This window comes from Vanacampus margaritifer, chromosome 3 (genome assembly GCF_051991255.1).
Source record: "Vanacampus margaritifer isolate UIUO_Vmar chromosome 3, RoL_Vmar_1.0, whole genome shotgun sequence".
Taxonomy (NCBI): domain Eukaryota; kingdom Metazoa; phylum Chordata; class Actinopteri; order Syngnathiformes; family Syngnathidae; genus Vanacampus; species Vanacampus margaritifer.
In genome coordinates this window covers 17,049,328-17,066,726 of record NC_135434.1, presented here as the reverse complement: position 1 = coordinate 17,066,726, position 17,399 = coordinate 17,049,328, and the positions used below count along the sequence as shown (strand labels likewise).

Below are 17,399 nucleotides of genomic sequence, written 5' to 3'. Positions count from 1 at the left end.
TTTATAATTTGTGACTAGTTGTTGCCACTCTACCTTCTTATGGCACCTATAATATGCTGTACTTTATCTTTTTGGCCCATGGTAAGATTTTATATATTGTTACAGAAAATGAATAGTAAACAGTGTAACATGGACTATAATATACTTTTCTACGACTAGTACAATGTGAAATCGTGATTTTTGTCATTTGGGTAAAAAAATAAAAATAACAACAATCATTCGATTAAAAAAAGAATTTATTCACACATTTACATTCATGTACAGTCAATTTATTTTTGTTGTAAAGGAATTGAAATATGGCAAATCACTGAATTAAAGTGGCAAAAACTAACTTTTGGTCTTGTTTCAAGTTATACAGTTTAGTGAGTTAGCACACTTTCATATGACACAGCAGCGCATATCACAACCAAATGAAGGGCATCAATTATCATCACCTGCTTTCCAGGAGAGATTCAAAGTCTGGTGAGCAAACCATTTTGTGTTTGACATTCCCTAATACAGTCAAGTCACCTGTTCGTCCCTCAGTGTCAACAGAAACCAGTTCCTGAAATAAATTAAAAAGACAAATAAAGGGGCGGAGTTCGAGCTCAGTAGTGACAAAACAGACAGAAAGACGGCAAGGTTTTTTGCATTCATCTCCTATCATACCTGAAGGAAAGAGCATGATGCCCCAAGGGACACATCCAGCGTGATCTTGCCCAATATGAGCTGCACCCGACCAGACTTTCGAACCAGCATCTTTCCAATAAGACCCTCGTGCAGATCTTTCAAATTACAGCTGTTATCTTCATTTTGCTCCTCCTTTGAAATATCCAAAGTGTACTTATACATAAAATATAATAATTGTGTTACTATAAAGTAATAACATTTAGCTACCTGACACTCTGTTTTCAGGAGGACAGACTGACCATCCTCGGACTTCACCTCGGTCTTTATGGGCTTGTACTCCTCGGTAGGCGGCTGGCCGGGCAGAGTGTCGGGCAGCTGCATGAAGAACAGCTCCTCACCTTTGCTCAGACTCCACTTGTGAAGAAGATCCGGCAGAACGTCCGGCTCGGGGAGTGGAGGAGGCTTGAAAGCTGCTTCAGTCTTTTTAATCTCTTTTTCCTGGTGCTCCTCCTCCACTGAAAATAAAAAGTTTAGTGTGTTAGTCTTTCACATCTTAAAAAAAAAAAACATTCGTATTTTTATGGGAAATTTGCACCCCCTTGTGGAGATAAGGGGTCTTTGAAAGTGTTATTTTTGCCGAGTGGTTAATGAAAAACACAAGCTAACTAGCGACAGACGTCTTAATGCTTGACAGCTGATGATTGCATGTTGCTATGCTAAAGGAATAAAAAGTACAGCGCTGAGGTCTTAAAAACTCAGGTCAGCTAGCGAAATTCAGAGTTCAAACCAAACACGGTGAAGCAGCCTTTATCTGTTGTGCTGCACAAAAAATTGAATAAGCGTCTAACAAGCGAAGTCAGCACTGTGCTTTCTACTTTTTTTCAGTTGTAATAAATTCACATGACATCAAAAGTAAGAATCAGATGTGCTAGTGTGTAGATTTACTGAAAGTCTTACAATAAAAGTACTCAATGTGTTTTTAAAAGGGCGTTCTGAATTACTATTTATGTGTTTGTCAATTTGTGGGAGGCTAATTTGAATGAAACGTAACCCTTATTGGTTTGAAGTTTTGAAGGTCGTTGACACACTGCACGTGTTATTGTTAACTTATGATCAATAACAGAATGTGTAATGCAAAAGCGTACAAGGACTTTCAACTGCAGGTTCCATGGGCTCATCCTCATCCATCTTCTCTATTTTAATAGTAGGAGCACTGAATTCCTCCTTGAAACCCCATCCTGACACAGCAAGAGGGAGTTGAACTGGGCAGCTCCTCTTTTCGCCTCTCAGGACCGGATCATCTATAAACTAAAAAAAAACATGCAGAGAAAACGAAGACTCAAACAGTCAGTATTAAATAGTGCTAATTATTAAGTAGTATTAAACGATACTCACGCCATCTTGATTCAGCTTGCGAAGGATTTCTTTAGTCTCTTCCTCAGTTTCTCTCTTCTCTTTTTTAATATTGATGATGGGGGATGGTCCTGTGCTCGGGGCATCTCGTTCACTTTCATAGCCTACAAACAAGGGAAGCTAATTAATGACATTATATGAGCCAAAAGCAACAACACGGTAGTTAAACAAGCCATATGCTTACCTTTTCTTCTAATGGCTATTTCCCCTGGACCCTGCTCAAAAATAGAGTGGGACTGGATGATCTCTGGACGACCCCGGCCCCTGCCTCTCTCTCTTGGACCTCTGCCTCGGCTTGTATCCATCCGTTCTCTCTTTTGCCTGCCTTCATCCTTGACTCTTTCAAGCATAATTCACAGTCAAGATTCATCCGAAGTGCTTTTACACAGTTCCCTCCCATAATCTTAACGTGAACTTACTCTTCTCGAACTTTGCGACCAATCATGTTGGGTGTAAATGTTTTCTAGAGGGGTAGAAAAACAGGATCTTATCTTATCTTAAGAGGAAAACACAACCATTCATTCAAATATTTTTGGGGACCCGGACCTTTTTCACTCCCCCCAGGGTGAGATCTCTAGAACGCATTGCAGGAAGGCGACCGGCATTGATGTTTGCAGGTGTTCGGCGGCCCATAAGCTGGCTCCTCCCGACCCCTCCAGGTGGTGGCATACGATGGCCACTGGGATCTCCTGCGCCTGAGTCAGCCATCCTTAACAGACATTTAAAAAAAAAAAATTGTGATGGAAAAGCAGTGTTCTAATAGTTGACGTTAGCAGAATAACTGCAGGTAACCACATCTAACAGCCACAAAAACTGCACACAAGCATGATAAAATAATGCAATGCAAGAGACATAAAATATTCTGTCTTTACAACAATAATAATGTTAAATTTCCAATAATAGTCATCAGTTTTTCAAAATGTCAATACTTTTGCATCACATTTACCTCCATAGATAACAGTACTTCAAAGTAAAGTGTTTTGCAATTAATTCGTATTTGTTTGCAAATTTGGAAAACAGGTCAACTAACGCAACCCAGATGTCACTGATATAACTCAAGCGGAGGTCAACAACACAGCAGAAATGCATCCACACACGTGGCCGGCTACACCACAGACGACATTCAAATGTCCGACTGCTGAGCTTGTCTTTTGACACACACATACAGCCACTTACGTTAATTGAGCGTATTTATCCCGAGAAAAAAATAACTCCTCATTTGTGAGAAGAGTGGCGACAAATAACCCAACTCTATGCTGCTTACTCACACACGCCGTCACTTGTGACTTCCGGGTGTCATCAGCCGAAGTTAAGGCGGATCACAGCTGCGCAAAGCGACGCATACAGTATATTTCAAGCTTCTTTTTTTTTTTATTAAAGCAATTACAATTGAGACAGGTTACACAATTAAAAAAAAAGAGTAGCAAATTCATACTAAAATAACTATAACCTCGTCTCAATTTTACAACGTATTCAGTATTCACGTATTACTGTGTGATATCATGAAGCAGTTTAAATAAACACAACGCTATTTATCTGGTGTATAATGTAAAGAGGTTGATACACCGGTTAATTAATTGTGCTTCCACTATAGTAGATTAATTATTTAATCATTGCTTTAAACAGCCCAAATATTACACATGCTATTTATTACCGCGTCAAACATTCTAATATTCTGCCTTTACTGTTTTACTGCACGGTTTCCTAGTCCATTTACATTCACTGTTATTAGCATTGTGGGGGGGGGGGGGGTTCAAGAGCGGTTTTCAAAGACTGCGGTTTGACATACTCCACTCACACTCAGTCAAGGAAATTGCAGCAGTTTTTGTTCACACAAAGTTACTTACACATTAGAGTGCAACAAAAGAAAGTACATTTCGGTATATTTATGAAAAACTAAAAACTAATAACTAAAATTAGATCTAGAGTACAGCATAAATGAAGAACCAACCACTGTAACACTTTCATTAGTCACTATTGTCCCTTTCCCTCTCTTGGCAATCGTCCTCAATCTCTTGGCCATCCATACGCTGCTCTCTGTTTGGCCTAAGGTTTTCATCCACGTGACACGTCGCAGCGGATATTTTTCCTTGCAATGCAGCGAGGGAAAAAAACGTCATGAATGTCTTAACCATTTTCTACGCTGATCCCCTGTGATGTTCTTGCATGCAACATCCATTGCTTGAAGTAGGGTCAACTGGTTTTGAGCCCGGTGTTCATACACTCTCCACCTCCAAGTGGAAAAAAAACTCCTCAATTGGATTGAGAAAATGAGAGTATGGTGGTAGTAGCTCCATGAGCAAACCAGACCCTGACGAGATGGCCACGATGGAAATTCACATTTTGACAATTGAACAGATGATTTTGCATATGATGACTTACGCACGGAAATCCTGCTGACATGTTTTGGAGAGGACAGCCATTAGACTGAAAAACAACTGATCCAGTTCGATCAGCAAGATCTATTCATTTGGAAAATGTGCTAAATGTGGGTACATTGTGCTAACTGTAGGCTAAATGTACACCACCATTTGCACAGATCCACTGAGGCAATTGAGACATGTACTAAGACATTGAGAGCAATGAGGAATGCCATGGAGTTGACACCAATTGTAAGGTGCTTTTGGGATTTGTCCATGGTATTTTGAAAATGTCATTTCATTTTCAAAAAATGTGCCAAACCTATGGAGTAAAACTGTAATATATATATAAATATATATTTTAGGGGTAGGAATCTTTGAATGTCTCACGGTTCGATTTGATTCCGCTTTTTGGGCCTGTGATTCGATTCAGAATTGATTTTGGATTTTGGAACGAATTTTGATTCAAAATGATTTGATTGACAATGATTTTTGCTTCAATCTGTACAGTAGATGTGGAAGGAATTGTAATGATCTACTCCAGTCTGACTCGCTAATGCTAATTAGCGCGCTACTCGCGGCACTTTTATCACTCAAAAGAACGGCTCCACGCTGCAAAAAAACAACTTTATTTGGAATAACTTGATCGTGACTTTTTCCTTTTACTCTCTAATGTGACTACAACTTAACAGTGCATTAGACCGTGTGGAACCACACTGCCCCTCAGTGGCCAAACATGGTACAACATGAACAGCGCTCCAAATAAAAGCACACACAGACAAAGGCAAGATTTTTGACAGAGGAGTGCAAAGAATAATCAGAAGAGTTGCCCAAGAGCCCAGGACCACTTTTGGAGAGCTTCAAAAATACTTGGAATTAGAAGGTATTGTTGTCACAAGGAAAACAGTGAGTAATGCACTCCGTCACTATGGCCTGTATGCACGCTCACCACGCAAGACCCCATTGTTGGTGGGAAAAAATAAAGCATGTCAAAGTTTGTTTAAAGTTTTCTGAAGAACATTTGGACAAGCCAGTAAAATCCTGGGAGAATATCATCTGGTTTGATGAAAGCATATTTGAACTGTTTGGATGCCATAATGCACAGCACGTTTGGAGGAGAAATGGCACAGCATGTCACCATCCCAAAAGTGACGTTTGGAGGTGGGAAAGTGATGGTGTGGGCAAATGGTATTGGGAAACTTCATCTATGAGAATGATGAAAATGAAACGATGGTGGAAAATTTTAGCAGGATAATAGTCCAAAACATATTGCCAAAGAAACTCTCAATTGGTTTCAACGCAAATAAATAAATAAATGCTAGAATGGCCCAGCCAATTACCTGACTTGAATCCAACTGAAAATCTATGGAAAGAGCTGAAACTCAAAATCCATAAGAAAATCCCACTGAATCTTCAAGATTTGAAGACTGCTTGTTTGAAGGAATAGGCCCAAATCACACCAGAGCAATGCATGCGACTAGTTTCTTCATACAGGAGGCGTCTTGAAGCTGTCGTTGCAAAAAAAAAGAAAAAAAAGGGCTTTTATACAATGTATTAAATAAATAGCAAATGGCGTGTTCAATACTTTTTACCAGTGTCATTTCACATTATTACACATAACTTAATTTTTCATCTTATTTGCTCTGTTTTCTTTAAATGCGAAGATTACTCGAACTGTTCCCAATATCTGGTGAAAATTTCATGTCAATAGCATCTTTGGAAATACATATATATATATATATTAGGGGTGTTCGAAAAAATCAATTTGGCAATATATCGCGATATAACAGCGCGCAATTCTCGAATCGATTCAATATGCGGCCGAATCGATTTTTAAACATTAATTTTTTATGGGAATATTCAACAAAACGTCTTACTTAGGGTTAGGGTTTAGACATTAAGCTTGAAAGAATGTTATATTAATGGAACATTAAGCCTTAATATTTGATTTCAGTGCTGTTCAAACATGAAACAGACTGCAACCTGAATTTTCAGATAAATACATTTTCATACAAATCTTACAGTGTACATGTACAAGTTTACTGATTAGTATTTTCTAAATTTGAGTTTTAAAAAATCGCAATAATCAATTTATAGATTCGTATGGGGATTAATCGGTATCGAATCGTGACCTGTGAATCGTGATACGAATCAAATCACCAGGTACTAGGCAGTTTACACCCCTAATATATATATATATATATATATATATATATATATATATATATATATATATATATATATATATATATATATATATATATATATATATATATATATATATGTGTGTGTGTGTGTGTTAAATCTAAACTGTATAAGTGTATTCATAGTGTTATTTTTTTTGTTGTGTTTGTGAAGACAGCATCTACATAACACTGTTTGTCAATACCTATTCTATTGTTTTTGTTGTCGTTAATCCATTGCCATTGTTTAAAAGGAGATTACAGCCATTAATCTGAGTAGAACGTCTCTTGACATCACTTTTTTAATCTCTCGCAAAATCCTAAATGTTGTCCGATGGAACCGATGCAAAACATCCCACTTTACAACTAATGCCAGTGCAAATCTGCTTACTCTGGCCTCACATTGTGGCATCACTGGCCCGAGGATAGGCTAGGAGGGGTGGGGGTGGCGGAGTTATGCCCTGTGGAGTAAATCCATATGGCATTGCAGTTGGCACAACTGCAATTTAGTTACTGGGACATCACATGCACTATCTTTTGAATATTCTCTTACTTATGCTTTAGGAGAGCCTCCGTGTCCATACGTCTCTAAAATGGGACTGGTGGCATTTATGATTGCAGCAGGAGTTCAGTGTAGGACTACTATACTATATCAGAAGACCTCAGGGCAACACTTAAACATGCTGATGAGCTTGCAATGTTTGACAATTCTCTTTTCGGCTCACCTCATTTAGCTCTGAATGCATCATGGGCTGTGCAGCTGCGTAAGAGTCAAATAAACATCACGCTCAAAGCCCACAGCAAAAATGAGAAGGGGGGGGGGGGTGTTTGTGTGGCACACATACACACACAGATGCGAGAAACAGACGGAGCGCGCACGAGAGAGAGAGAGAGAGAGAGAGAAAGAGACAGTGAGAGAGGATCCACTATGTTGGTTTCACCTCCTAATCAGTTTTTCACGGGGAACAACTATCAGTGACTGCAGCACATAAGAAGAGTCGGAAGCGGGGAAAAGGAACAGCGCCTAAAATCTTCAATCGCAGCGTGAACGGCGTACAAGTAAGGATTTAATGACATTTGATTATGTTGAGTGAGATGTTATGCAATTGGTGTCATTATTCTCTACTGTGTGCTGTAATGCATTTTCTCATGAGTGTACATTTAGCCCGATATTGTTCTCATGAATGCTTGCTTTAGTTGTGTACACTTACAATGTTCTCTTTACGGAGTAATGCTGATTACATCCTCCCAAATCAAACTTTGTTGCCACTTTACCAAATATAGAGCGTCAATGCAGGAAAGATGACATTTAAATTTCAATTTCCAAGCATCATACATTCTAAATATGTATATATATATATTCACTGGGGTATTAAACAAACTAGCTGCTTACTGTGCTCCACAAATCAGCATCCGCTGCGTCTATGTGTGTTAGAATTAATCTTGAGCGTGGAGCTCACACAAATAATTAAACTAATGAGGTGTTTTTCTGTCAGATCCATCAGACAGACCCAAATTGCCTGATTTGGAGCAGCTGGCTATTACAGTTAGCGCTGCAGCTGAGAAAATTGGCTCCCGCCCTCCCACAGATTGATGCACAAATAAGGGCAACGGGGATGTGCGAGTGATTTGGAAACCTGCTTTTGAACTGTGATCACAGCCACTGGATCTTTAAGTGGAACGTTCCCAGACAGCAGGCTTTGATGAGTGTCCTTTGAGAATCTATTGTTGGCCCACTTTCTGTTCCTGAAAGAAACTTGGGGATGAGATGTAAGCGCAAAGTCGCGTTCAAACACACGTGCAATTGTCTTTTTCCTCAGGCTTCAGCACACATTTCACACTTCACAAGCTTTAATGAGATGATGCAGCTTGTCCGTCACGGAAGGTCCGGACAACACCTCTGCAGACCTCACCAATGTGCTCATGAAAGCATCTTTGTCCATGTGTAGCAGCAGCATGAGCATGTCAGGGTTTGCTTCTTGGGGTTATTTTAAGCACACGTATATGCATAATGCTCAGAGCAAGAGAGGACGGATTGGTTGGGATAAAGGAAACGTGCAATGTGCCGGGCTGCAGATAAATAAGGCGGACAGCAAATCAAACACACATCAAAAAGTGGCTGACCGTGGCCTGCTATTCAAGGCTTTGTGCAGCGGTGTGGATCAAATGGCTGACGTGTGACCAATAGTGATTCATCACCTTTTCACAGACACTACCTAAATGTCCCCTTGTCCCGTCCTGCCAAACGAATAAAAAGAATAAATAAAAGAAGCACAAATCGTTTGTAGAATTGAGAAGATGGAGATGCTGCTGACATGTGGTTGCTGGGAGACTGATGGAGGTGATTATAAAAAGGCGTGGAGTCATCTGGAAGCGTATCATGTTGCATAATGATGGGAAATGTCAGTTAAGGCCACCAAAGAGAGGGAGAAAGGGAGCAAAAATGATCCATGGATGAAAGTTTCATTTGTCTCCTCTTCAAGAGATAATGACCGCAGGGTTGACTTTATAGTTCCTTTTCAATGCGGCCATGTTTCCATCTTGTTAGCATACAGCTCAGTTTTATATTTCAGTCTTACATTTTTATGAAGTCCTTCAAAGAGCATTTTTGGGTGTCTCAGATCAAACACAAAATGGAAGACATGTCAACTCTAAAAATTATGTTTAAGCTGTTGTTGCTTTCAGCTTCAGTCACTCACATGATTTCCTTCTTGACGCACAATTTTTTAATCCAGGATTGGGACTAACAGGGTATTGGGGCACTGGCCGGGAATCGAACCCACACCATCTACAGGGGGTGTCCAAACGATGGCCCATCATCTGTTTGTTTTTTTTTGGCGTCGTTTACAAAATAAAAATACTAAGGTGGGTAGTAAGAAGGGAGGGTGTCGAAAAAAAATAGGTGCCACTACTAATAATAAATAGATTTATGTACTGTAGAGTTTTTTTTTTTTCAATATGCAAAAACACAAATAAACTATTTATGAGTAAAAACAACAACACAATTTCTCTTTAAATCACTGGTGAATAATGATAATTCCATTTTGGAAGCAAAAATTTGTTTGTGCCATTTTCAGATATCATATTGATGATCTCCAAGTACTGGTAACTGTTTTAAAATTGCTCAACTTTCTAAAGTTTGCTCTTGTTTTGGTTCTGAATATGGGATTATGTTACTGTTCAATACATGGGGTGGATGATGGATCTCGTCTAGTAGCATGCAGGGCCCTCGACCACCCCGAAATCTTGAAAAATACAAAACTATTTGACGTATCCCCTTTAACAGAAAGCCGTTATGTTATGTAAGTTTTTTTCAAAATAAGTAGAAAATATAAGCAATTTATAATTATAAATTATATTATAATATGAATGATTTTAGCATGTTTAATCAATTACATTTTAAAATATTTTAAAGTGGCCCTTTCATTCTTGTATTTTTATGTAGGCTATTTTTGGACAACCCTGACCAACACTACCATTGTAATATACTTCAATTTTACAAAATAATAAAATGATCATCTACAAATAACAAATTGAGGTTTAAACATCTGAAAATAAATAAATAAATAAACTTTCAAAGTATTTCCATGAATGTAGTATAAGAGCAAACTGAATTAAAAATATATACATTGATATGAAAAGTAGATGTGGCAAATACATTTTTCAAATGATTTATAGTGCTGATATTGCCAAGTTACACAACAAGCATGTACTGTGCCAATGAGGTTAAGAAGAAAAGACATGAATACAAAAGTGAGGAGAGTTTGTCCAGTGTCTATTAAAACATTAAGTCAATAATTAATTAGATGATGGATACCTACGATTCCAAATAGTGCTTAAAATTCCCTGATGCATGAACCCCCCCCACACACACACACACTGTATTTATTTGCATCCATCAATATAGAGCAGGCATATTCACACATTTAAATATTCGCAAGGCTGGAGAGATTATGCTTTGCAAGCATGTGACAGTGATTTTAATGGAAGGCTTTTGAAAAATGATAGGCCGTCATTTTGCTTTCAAATGTCCTGTCTTATCCCCTCTGACAGAAATGGACACCCCTCTCGCCACCCCGTGCAACATTCAAATATGCGAAGTGACGTGCGATTCGTTTCGCATCGTGTGGGACATGACTCCAGACGACACGGCCAGAGCCACGCACTTCTTCATCGACCTGAGCCGCAAAGAATGCAGCGATCCCAACCGCTTTAAACACAGGGTGAGACAACCCCAAAAAACGGCCTCTGGCTCTGCCTAATACCTGGATGAAACTGTTCGTCTCCAAATATCTCATTTGACATTCGGAAAAAGGTCTGGTAAGGTTAACGGACATTCTCGACCAATGTGAGCACAAAAAGCAGCGGTTGTGCCCTTTCAGTCTGTTCCAATTGAAGCAAGAGGAAAAATGAGTGCAGTCAACAGCTCTGGGCCTGTGACTCACTTGTACTTGTGTTTTTACCACTCACAAATACGCATGCAACACTGGCCAGTTATTGTGGTAATCACTGCTAATGCACATCATTAACTAATTTTAGACACCAACATTAAGTCAGCAAGTCAGCAAGACGCCGAGGGAGCATATGTTCGTGCCCAGTGCAAGTCTAGCGCAAAGTGCAGCCGAATTGTGCGCATGGGTGGAGTTTTCAGTTTTTGAGTAAAAAACAATTTCTCGTAAAAGGGGGAAATCAACCTAAAAAACAACAAATTGACAATAATATGTTCTATGCAACCCCACTAGTCCAAACACGGTATATGGATTAATATTGCGTTTGTGGAATATGAATTAAGTGTCAGGGTGGAACTTGAGTGGTTGAGGGATGATGGACCCAAACGCAGGGAAACAGGAATCAAGTGCAATGTGTGTAACTTGAATTAACCATAAAGAAAAAGGTGAACAGATAACCATGACTTGATGGGATGTTACTGGACTGGTCGCCATGCCTGGACAGGGCGTGAGTAGACTGATCGCCATGCCTGGACAGGACGTGAGTAGACTGGTCGCCTTGACTGAAACGGAGCGTGACGTGACAGGACCTGATTTGACTTGACTTGCTATAGAGTGACTTGACTTGGCCGGGGCTATGGCTTCTTGACTGTGACAAGGACGACTTGGCTGTGACGAGGACGACATGGCTGTGATGGGGACGACTTGGTTAGCTGTGACGGGGACGACTTGGTTAGCTGGGACGGGAACGACTTGGCTGCGACAAGGACGAGTTAGCTGTGACGAGGACGACTTGGTTGGCTGTGGCTATAACTTGGCTGTGGTGAAGGCTACTTAGCTGCGACGAAGATGACTTGGCTCTAACGAAAACTTGACGCACAAACTTCCACACATAACATAGGAAATGCACCCACACCGACTGGACAAACACAACAGACTAAATACAACAACACTAATGACACACCTGGGGAAGGGAAGACACACACAGGTGGACGTGGTTAGACATAACGAGGGAAGAAATCAGGAACACAAAACAAAAAACACCAACCACAGACAAAAACAACAAGAACACCCAGAACAAACAAAAACCCAACCCCCAAAGAACAGAAACATGACATTAAGCAGTGAAATCCACCTGGTTTATTAATCTCAGGGGGCGGCCATTTTGTCACTTGTCAACTGAAAATGACATCACAACTTTTCAGTGATGTCATTTTCATTCGACAGCAAGTAGCAAAATGGCCGCCCCTGGAATCATAGATATATATAGAGACTAAATGTCTTGTCCGCGGTGCTAGCCAATGGAATCGAACGTTCGCACGGGGCGGCCATCTTGCCATAGTCACCTCGCTTTGCCTCTCTCATTCATTACTAAGTGTTTTTATCGTATATTCTTTTAAATAACTCAAAATAGCAGTTTACCAACAGTGTTAATTTTGACAAAATATTTTTATTTAGTTGTAGTTATAGTATTTTAACTAAAATTAATTAAACTTTAGTCATAATTTAGTCATCTGATTGTATTTTAGTTCTTATCCAATTTTAGTCTACGAAAAATAGAGCAGTTTTAGTCGAGTAAATTGACAAGTTTAGTTGATATTTTCCTTCAGCATACATTTAAACTTTTACACAGAAAATGATAACACACCTATTTCTAACTGTAATTTTACACGCAAAACACATTTAATACAACGGTGTGTTTTTTAATTATTTGACAATAATATAACTTAGCTTTCACCCACCTAAACAAAAAAAGTGCATCATTGGTTCCTTTCTCCCACCCGTGTTTCATTCCTTCTGATTGGATTGCGTGAATTTTCATTTTAGTCATTGACGAAATTGTCAGTCAATTTTAGTTATCATCATCGTCTCTATGAATGGCTTGTATTTTAGTTTTCGTTTAATTTTCGTCAAAATTTTTTTTCCCGTGACGAAAAATACGTTGAGAATTTTTCGTTGACAAAATTATCTCTGTTTACCAAAAATCAACTGATTATCAAGCAGTTTAATTTATAAGTGTAGTTATTATACTACATACTTGTTCATAATTAATAATCCATATAGTTCATGAATATCCATCTATCACTATTACTACTTCATTAAAGTTTGTAAGAAAGCAAACCGTGTGTAAATCCGTCACGTTCGAAGCGAGATAACAGAGTTTATGTTTGTTCAGATCGCTCACAGTCAATACAACAGACCAGACTGCCTGCCTGTGACAAGATGGCCGCCCCGTGCGGACGCTGGATTCTGCGCCATAAGACATCTAGTCTTTATAGATATCTATGCTTGTAATGGCAAGGGGTGGATTTTGCTGATTAACTCAAAAGCAATATAGCAATTTAATGGGTGCACATACTGTACAACATATTATTAAAAAGAAAATTTCGGGGTTGACTTACCCTTTGAAAAAAAAAGGGGTCTTTCTATCAGATTAAAAATAGTTTCTTGAATGGAGATAAAAGAGCAAAACAAAGTTACATCATCCATGTTGCCATGGCTATGTGAGCCTCTCGAGTATTTAGCGGCGCTTTTTAGACACCTTGGCCAAAACAAAGCAGCTGGTTTGATTAGGCGTCGCATAGTTACAGCCGCTTGGGCTTGAAAGGAATATCACGGTATTAATGCAAATCCTATGGAGAGAAAGGCTCGATTTAAAAAGCCATTAAAATTTCCTTTGAAATGGTAATGAATGAAACCGCATCCAGTTATATTTCTGCTTCATCTTTTAGGATGTGCCAACCAAACTGGTGGCGAAGGCCGTCCCCCTGCCCATGGCGGTGAGGGGGCACTGGTTCCTCAGCCCCTGCACCGAGTACTGCGTCGCCGTGCAGACGGCGGTTCGACAGCCCGATGGCGAATACCTGGTGTCAGAGTGGAGCCAAGTGGTGGAGTTCTGCACCGGAGGTGAGGCGCCTGCCAGCTAAAGTGATGCTAATGTATGCCGTAAGACGTTACATAAGCGTAGACAAAAAGAAAAACAGTGTAGGATCATTAGCATTTGAAAGGACGGGCAGACTTTTGGAATGATTATAGCGCTCCTTTTAACTTTGCAGACTACGCCATAGAACACCTTCAGCAGCTTCTAGACAAGGCCAAAGGCTCTGCGGGAAGGCTTTTGAAATTCTCTGTGTTTTATCGTAATCAGCATCCAGATTACTTTGACTGCATCAGGTAAGTCAAGCATTGTAATGGCATGAGAATGACAATGACTATTAAATGATGGTAATAATGTGCTTTCCCCCTCTGGTTGATTGAATTAGAAATGAGTGCGCAGGTCTGATGCGTCCTGCGCTTAAAGACACGAGTGGGAGTCATGGTTCCCCCATAAATGGCAAACTGCAGGGAGTCTTCTTTAGCTGCAACACTGAGTTCGATACAGGACTCCCCCCGAAAGACTCTCCATACGGCCCCCTGCGATTCCAGATCCCGGCTGGACACCTGCTCAACCCGAACATCTCCCTGTACTTTGCTGACTTCTATTGCATGTACACGGCCTACCACTATGTGGTTCTGGTGCTGGCCCCCGTTGGAACAGAGGGAGACCACTTCTGCAGAAGCCGCCTCCCCATGCTGGACTTGGCCAACAACCCCTTCTTGACATACAGCGGCCCCCAGAGGCCAGGGGAGGAGCCGCTGTACTGCCACGCCAGCGACGTCATCCTCGAGGTGCTTTTCACAGAGCCGGTCAGTTTGGATCAGGGCGGCGTCGAACAAATCAGTGGACACCACCAGCTCATGAGTTTGACCACGGCCAATGCCAAGAAGGATCCGAGCTGCAAAGTGTGCAACATCAGCGTGGGCCGCTGAGCCAGATGATGATTTAGGACGGGCCTGGGGGCGGCTGAACGTCCGAGGCTAAGAGACATGGAGCTCGTCGTGTGTCGGCCAAAACCCAGAGGAAAACACCCGCATCACAAGGGGTGTGCATGCTGCTTTTGCTTCTCCTTTCCTCCCAGAATAGAACAGTGTTTCCAAAAGAAATCAATCTCACAGACTTCCATCATGGGCAGCTAGAAACTGAACATGTTTTGGTTTATTTAAGGATCCCTATTCTTCCTGGGGTCCACTCACAATTCATATCAAACTTCAACAGTGTGTATTATTTAGCACCATTGAGTGGTGAACTCATAATTCATTCTTTAAAAAAAACACTATTAATTTCAATAATATGCAAAAAAAAGTTATTTCACATCAATTAATAATTATATTACATGGGTCACGTCGCGCCTTACAGGTGACTGACATGTTTCGCCGCCATCTTTCTGTTCTGGATACCCGAAGGAGAATAACTTCGCGAACGTAGTTAGCTTCTAGTGCTAGAGGCAGCTAGTTTCGGACCCAATGTGTCCACTTTAGCTTCCACAGGTGGGGCTTGCAGGTGGTTGTCGCTGTGTCCCTTGATTTGTGCTCCCACCATTTGTCTTCCTCTGCTTTGCTCTCGCTAGTTTTTGCTAGCTTCTCCCGCTAGCCCTTCCAGCTACTCTTTGCTAGCCGCTGCAGAGAGTTCTGGCTAGCCACTCTTGCTCACCGCTCACGCTAGCTCCTGCTCGCTGGGTTGCTCGCTCACTCTAAATAATATTTGATTGACAATTACGAACAGCCTGGCATTTCTGGTATTTCCGCAATGCAACACAACGCAACGCAAAAGCTTCCTTTACAAAGTGGAAACAAATGGCGTACTGTTATACTTTTGTCTGTGACTAGCATACAAACCTGACAGACTGTTATAGTAGTCAAATGACATTTCATCACATTTTGAAATCAAAATAATCGTCATAAATCAAATCAAATTACAACAATCCAAAGTCCAGTGCTTTTCAATGGACGGAGAGGGTCATTTCACCGAGAAAAAAACGCAAATTCGACTTGTGACGTAAGCTCGGAATTGTCAATTGGTGGTGGTAGGTTTAGGAAGTGTCTGTCTGAGACACGGCAGTGTACGCGCTTCAAGAGTTGCATTCTATTAGTTCACCACTAGATGGCACTAAATATTATACACCGTACCGTGTTCAAAGCATAGACAGTTTAACATTGATCTAAACTCAAATTATTTTTAAGAACTGTCAAGATACAAGCAGAAAATGAAACAAAAATGAAGCGAGTAACAACTAGAGCAACATTAATTTAGCATAATTTAGCTTTTTTCTGTCACAAAACCAAAGCTATATGTGATACCTGGTTTCTTGTTGGTGTTTTAACTCTTTTGGTCGGTGGCGTAGGCCAATTGGGGGCAGTCATTCAGGTGCCACATTCAAAATTTGATAAGAAATTAAGAAAAACAATTAATAGTTTGGCAACAAAATATTTAACATCTGCCTCACAGTTCTGACATGGCCTTTTCTGTGTGGATTTAGCATGTTTCCCAGTGCTAGCATGAGCCCCCCCCCAGGTACTCCAGCTTCCTCTCACATAAAAAAATATTCATGTTAGGTTCATTGAAGACTGTAAACTGTCCATAGGTGTGAATGTAAGTGTGAACGGTTGTTTGTCTAAGTACATCATATGTTTGATGGGATTGGCTCCAGCTCATCTGTGTCGCTAATGAGAACTAGCACTACAGAACTGGATGTCTGGAATAAATAGCCGCAATTGTAATATTGAGTAGCAACAGGCGCCTTGACAATGTTGTTCGCCCCGTTTGACCTTCCCCGATAACGTCACTCTCCTCTACTCATGTTGCGCCGACCCCCTATCCATTTAGTACCCGGTGACAGCCAGCAATGAGCCAGCTATCTTCAAAGTTGGGCTCCATTTGGTGGTCTTGTGAATTGTCATATAGGACTTGTTTTGGTTTACGTTCACATTGCGGATCCTGAGTTTGAAGTAATGTTGCCCTGAAGAAATAATTATGGACGCTGCACAAACAGATCCACCCCAATGCCTGTTTTTTTTTTTGTGTTTTAATAGTTAATTATGTGTAATTTAAACTGTTTGATTGACTTTTGTGAGTCCTTAATTTGTCTTTGCGTTGTCATGTGTCTGAAAATCTGTATTTTAAGCATCAGACTGGACTTCAGTTAAATACATTCGCCAGTCAGAGAGGAGATAAAGACAATGGGTGCACAAAGCCTCCTACTATCAGTCAGATAGTTTATCTTAACAGGCCTGAGCTAAGATTAGCTTGTATCCTGCTGTGGGGCTCGGATTTGTCTCTGATGAGTAATCTGTGACCTATTTGGGAATCCCAGAGATGCCCAAAGTAAAAGGGAACCCTCACCCTCTGTTAGCAGCAGTGATGAATGGACTTAGTAAAAGTACAAGAGTGTGTATATGACCCCCACAAATAAAAGACTGGTGCTCCATGAAGACAAACAATTATAAGACAAAGTGTGTTTATTTTTTTGTAGTACACAATAAACAAATAAAAACAAGTCAGAGAAAAG

General features: G+C 40.3%; 2 protein-coding genes and 1 long non-coding RNA gene across 4 annotated transcripts; 1 reads left to right on the top strand and 2 right to left on the bottom strand.

Annotated features, from left to right (window-relative positions):
• Nucleotides 1–218: 218 nt before the first annotated feature.
• On the bottom strand, nt 219–3,338 carry polr3d (polymerase (RNA) III (DNA directed) polypeptide D). Of its 2 annotated transcripts, none has more exons than XM_077561817.1 (9): nt 3,291–3,338; nt 2,569–2,731; nt 2,442–2,485; nt 2,207–2,361; nt 2,005–2,126; nt 1,755–1,917; nt 877–1,124; nt 649–801; nt 219–544 (listed from the first exon to the last, which is right to left on the bottom strand). In XM_077561817.1, the coding sequence occupies exons 2-9, from the start codon at nt 2,728–2,730 to the stop codon at nt 431–433; spliced, it is 1,161 nt and encodes a 386-aa protein (XP_077417943.1). In that variant the 5' UTR covers nt 2,731; nt 3,291–3,338; the 3' UTR covers nt 219–430. The 2 variants fall into 2 exon arrangements, with proteins under 2 accessions (XP_077417943.1, XP_077417942.1); XM_077561816.1 differs by having other exon boundaries at nt 3,199–3,331.
• Nucleotides 3,339–5,444: 2,106 nt separating this feature from the next.
• Nucleotides 5,445–7,977, bottom strand: LOC144049277 (uncharacterized). The gene is made up of 3 exons (XR_013293528.1): nt 7,777–7,977; nt 5,723–5,890; nt 5,445–5,587 (listed from the first exon to the last, which is right to left on the bottom strand). It is a non-coding gene; the product is annotated as an uncharacterized LOC144049277 (long non-coding RNA).
• Nucleotides 7,420–17,083, top strand: phyhip (phytanoyl-CoA 2-hydroxylase interacting protein). The gene is made up of 5 exons (XM_077562041.1): nt 7,420–7,624; nt 10,619–10,788; nt 13,746–13,920; nt 14,070–14,187; nt 14,277–17,083. The coding sequence occupies exons 2-5, from the start codon at nt 10,621–10,623 to the stop codon at nt 14,821–14,823; spliced, it is 1,008 nt and encodes a 335-aa protein (XP_077418167.1). The 5' UTR covers nt 7,420–7,624; nt 10,619–10,620; the 3' UTR covers nt 14,824–17,083.
• The last annotated feature ends 316 nt before the right edge of the window (nt 17,084–17,399 follow it).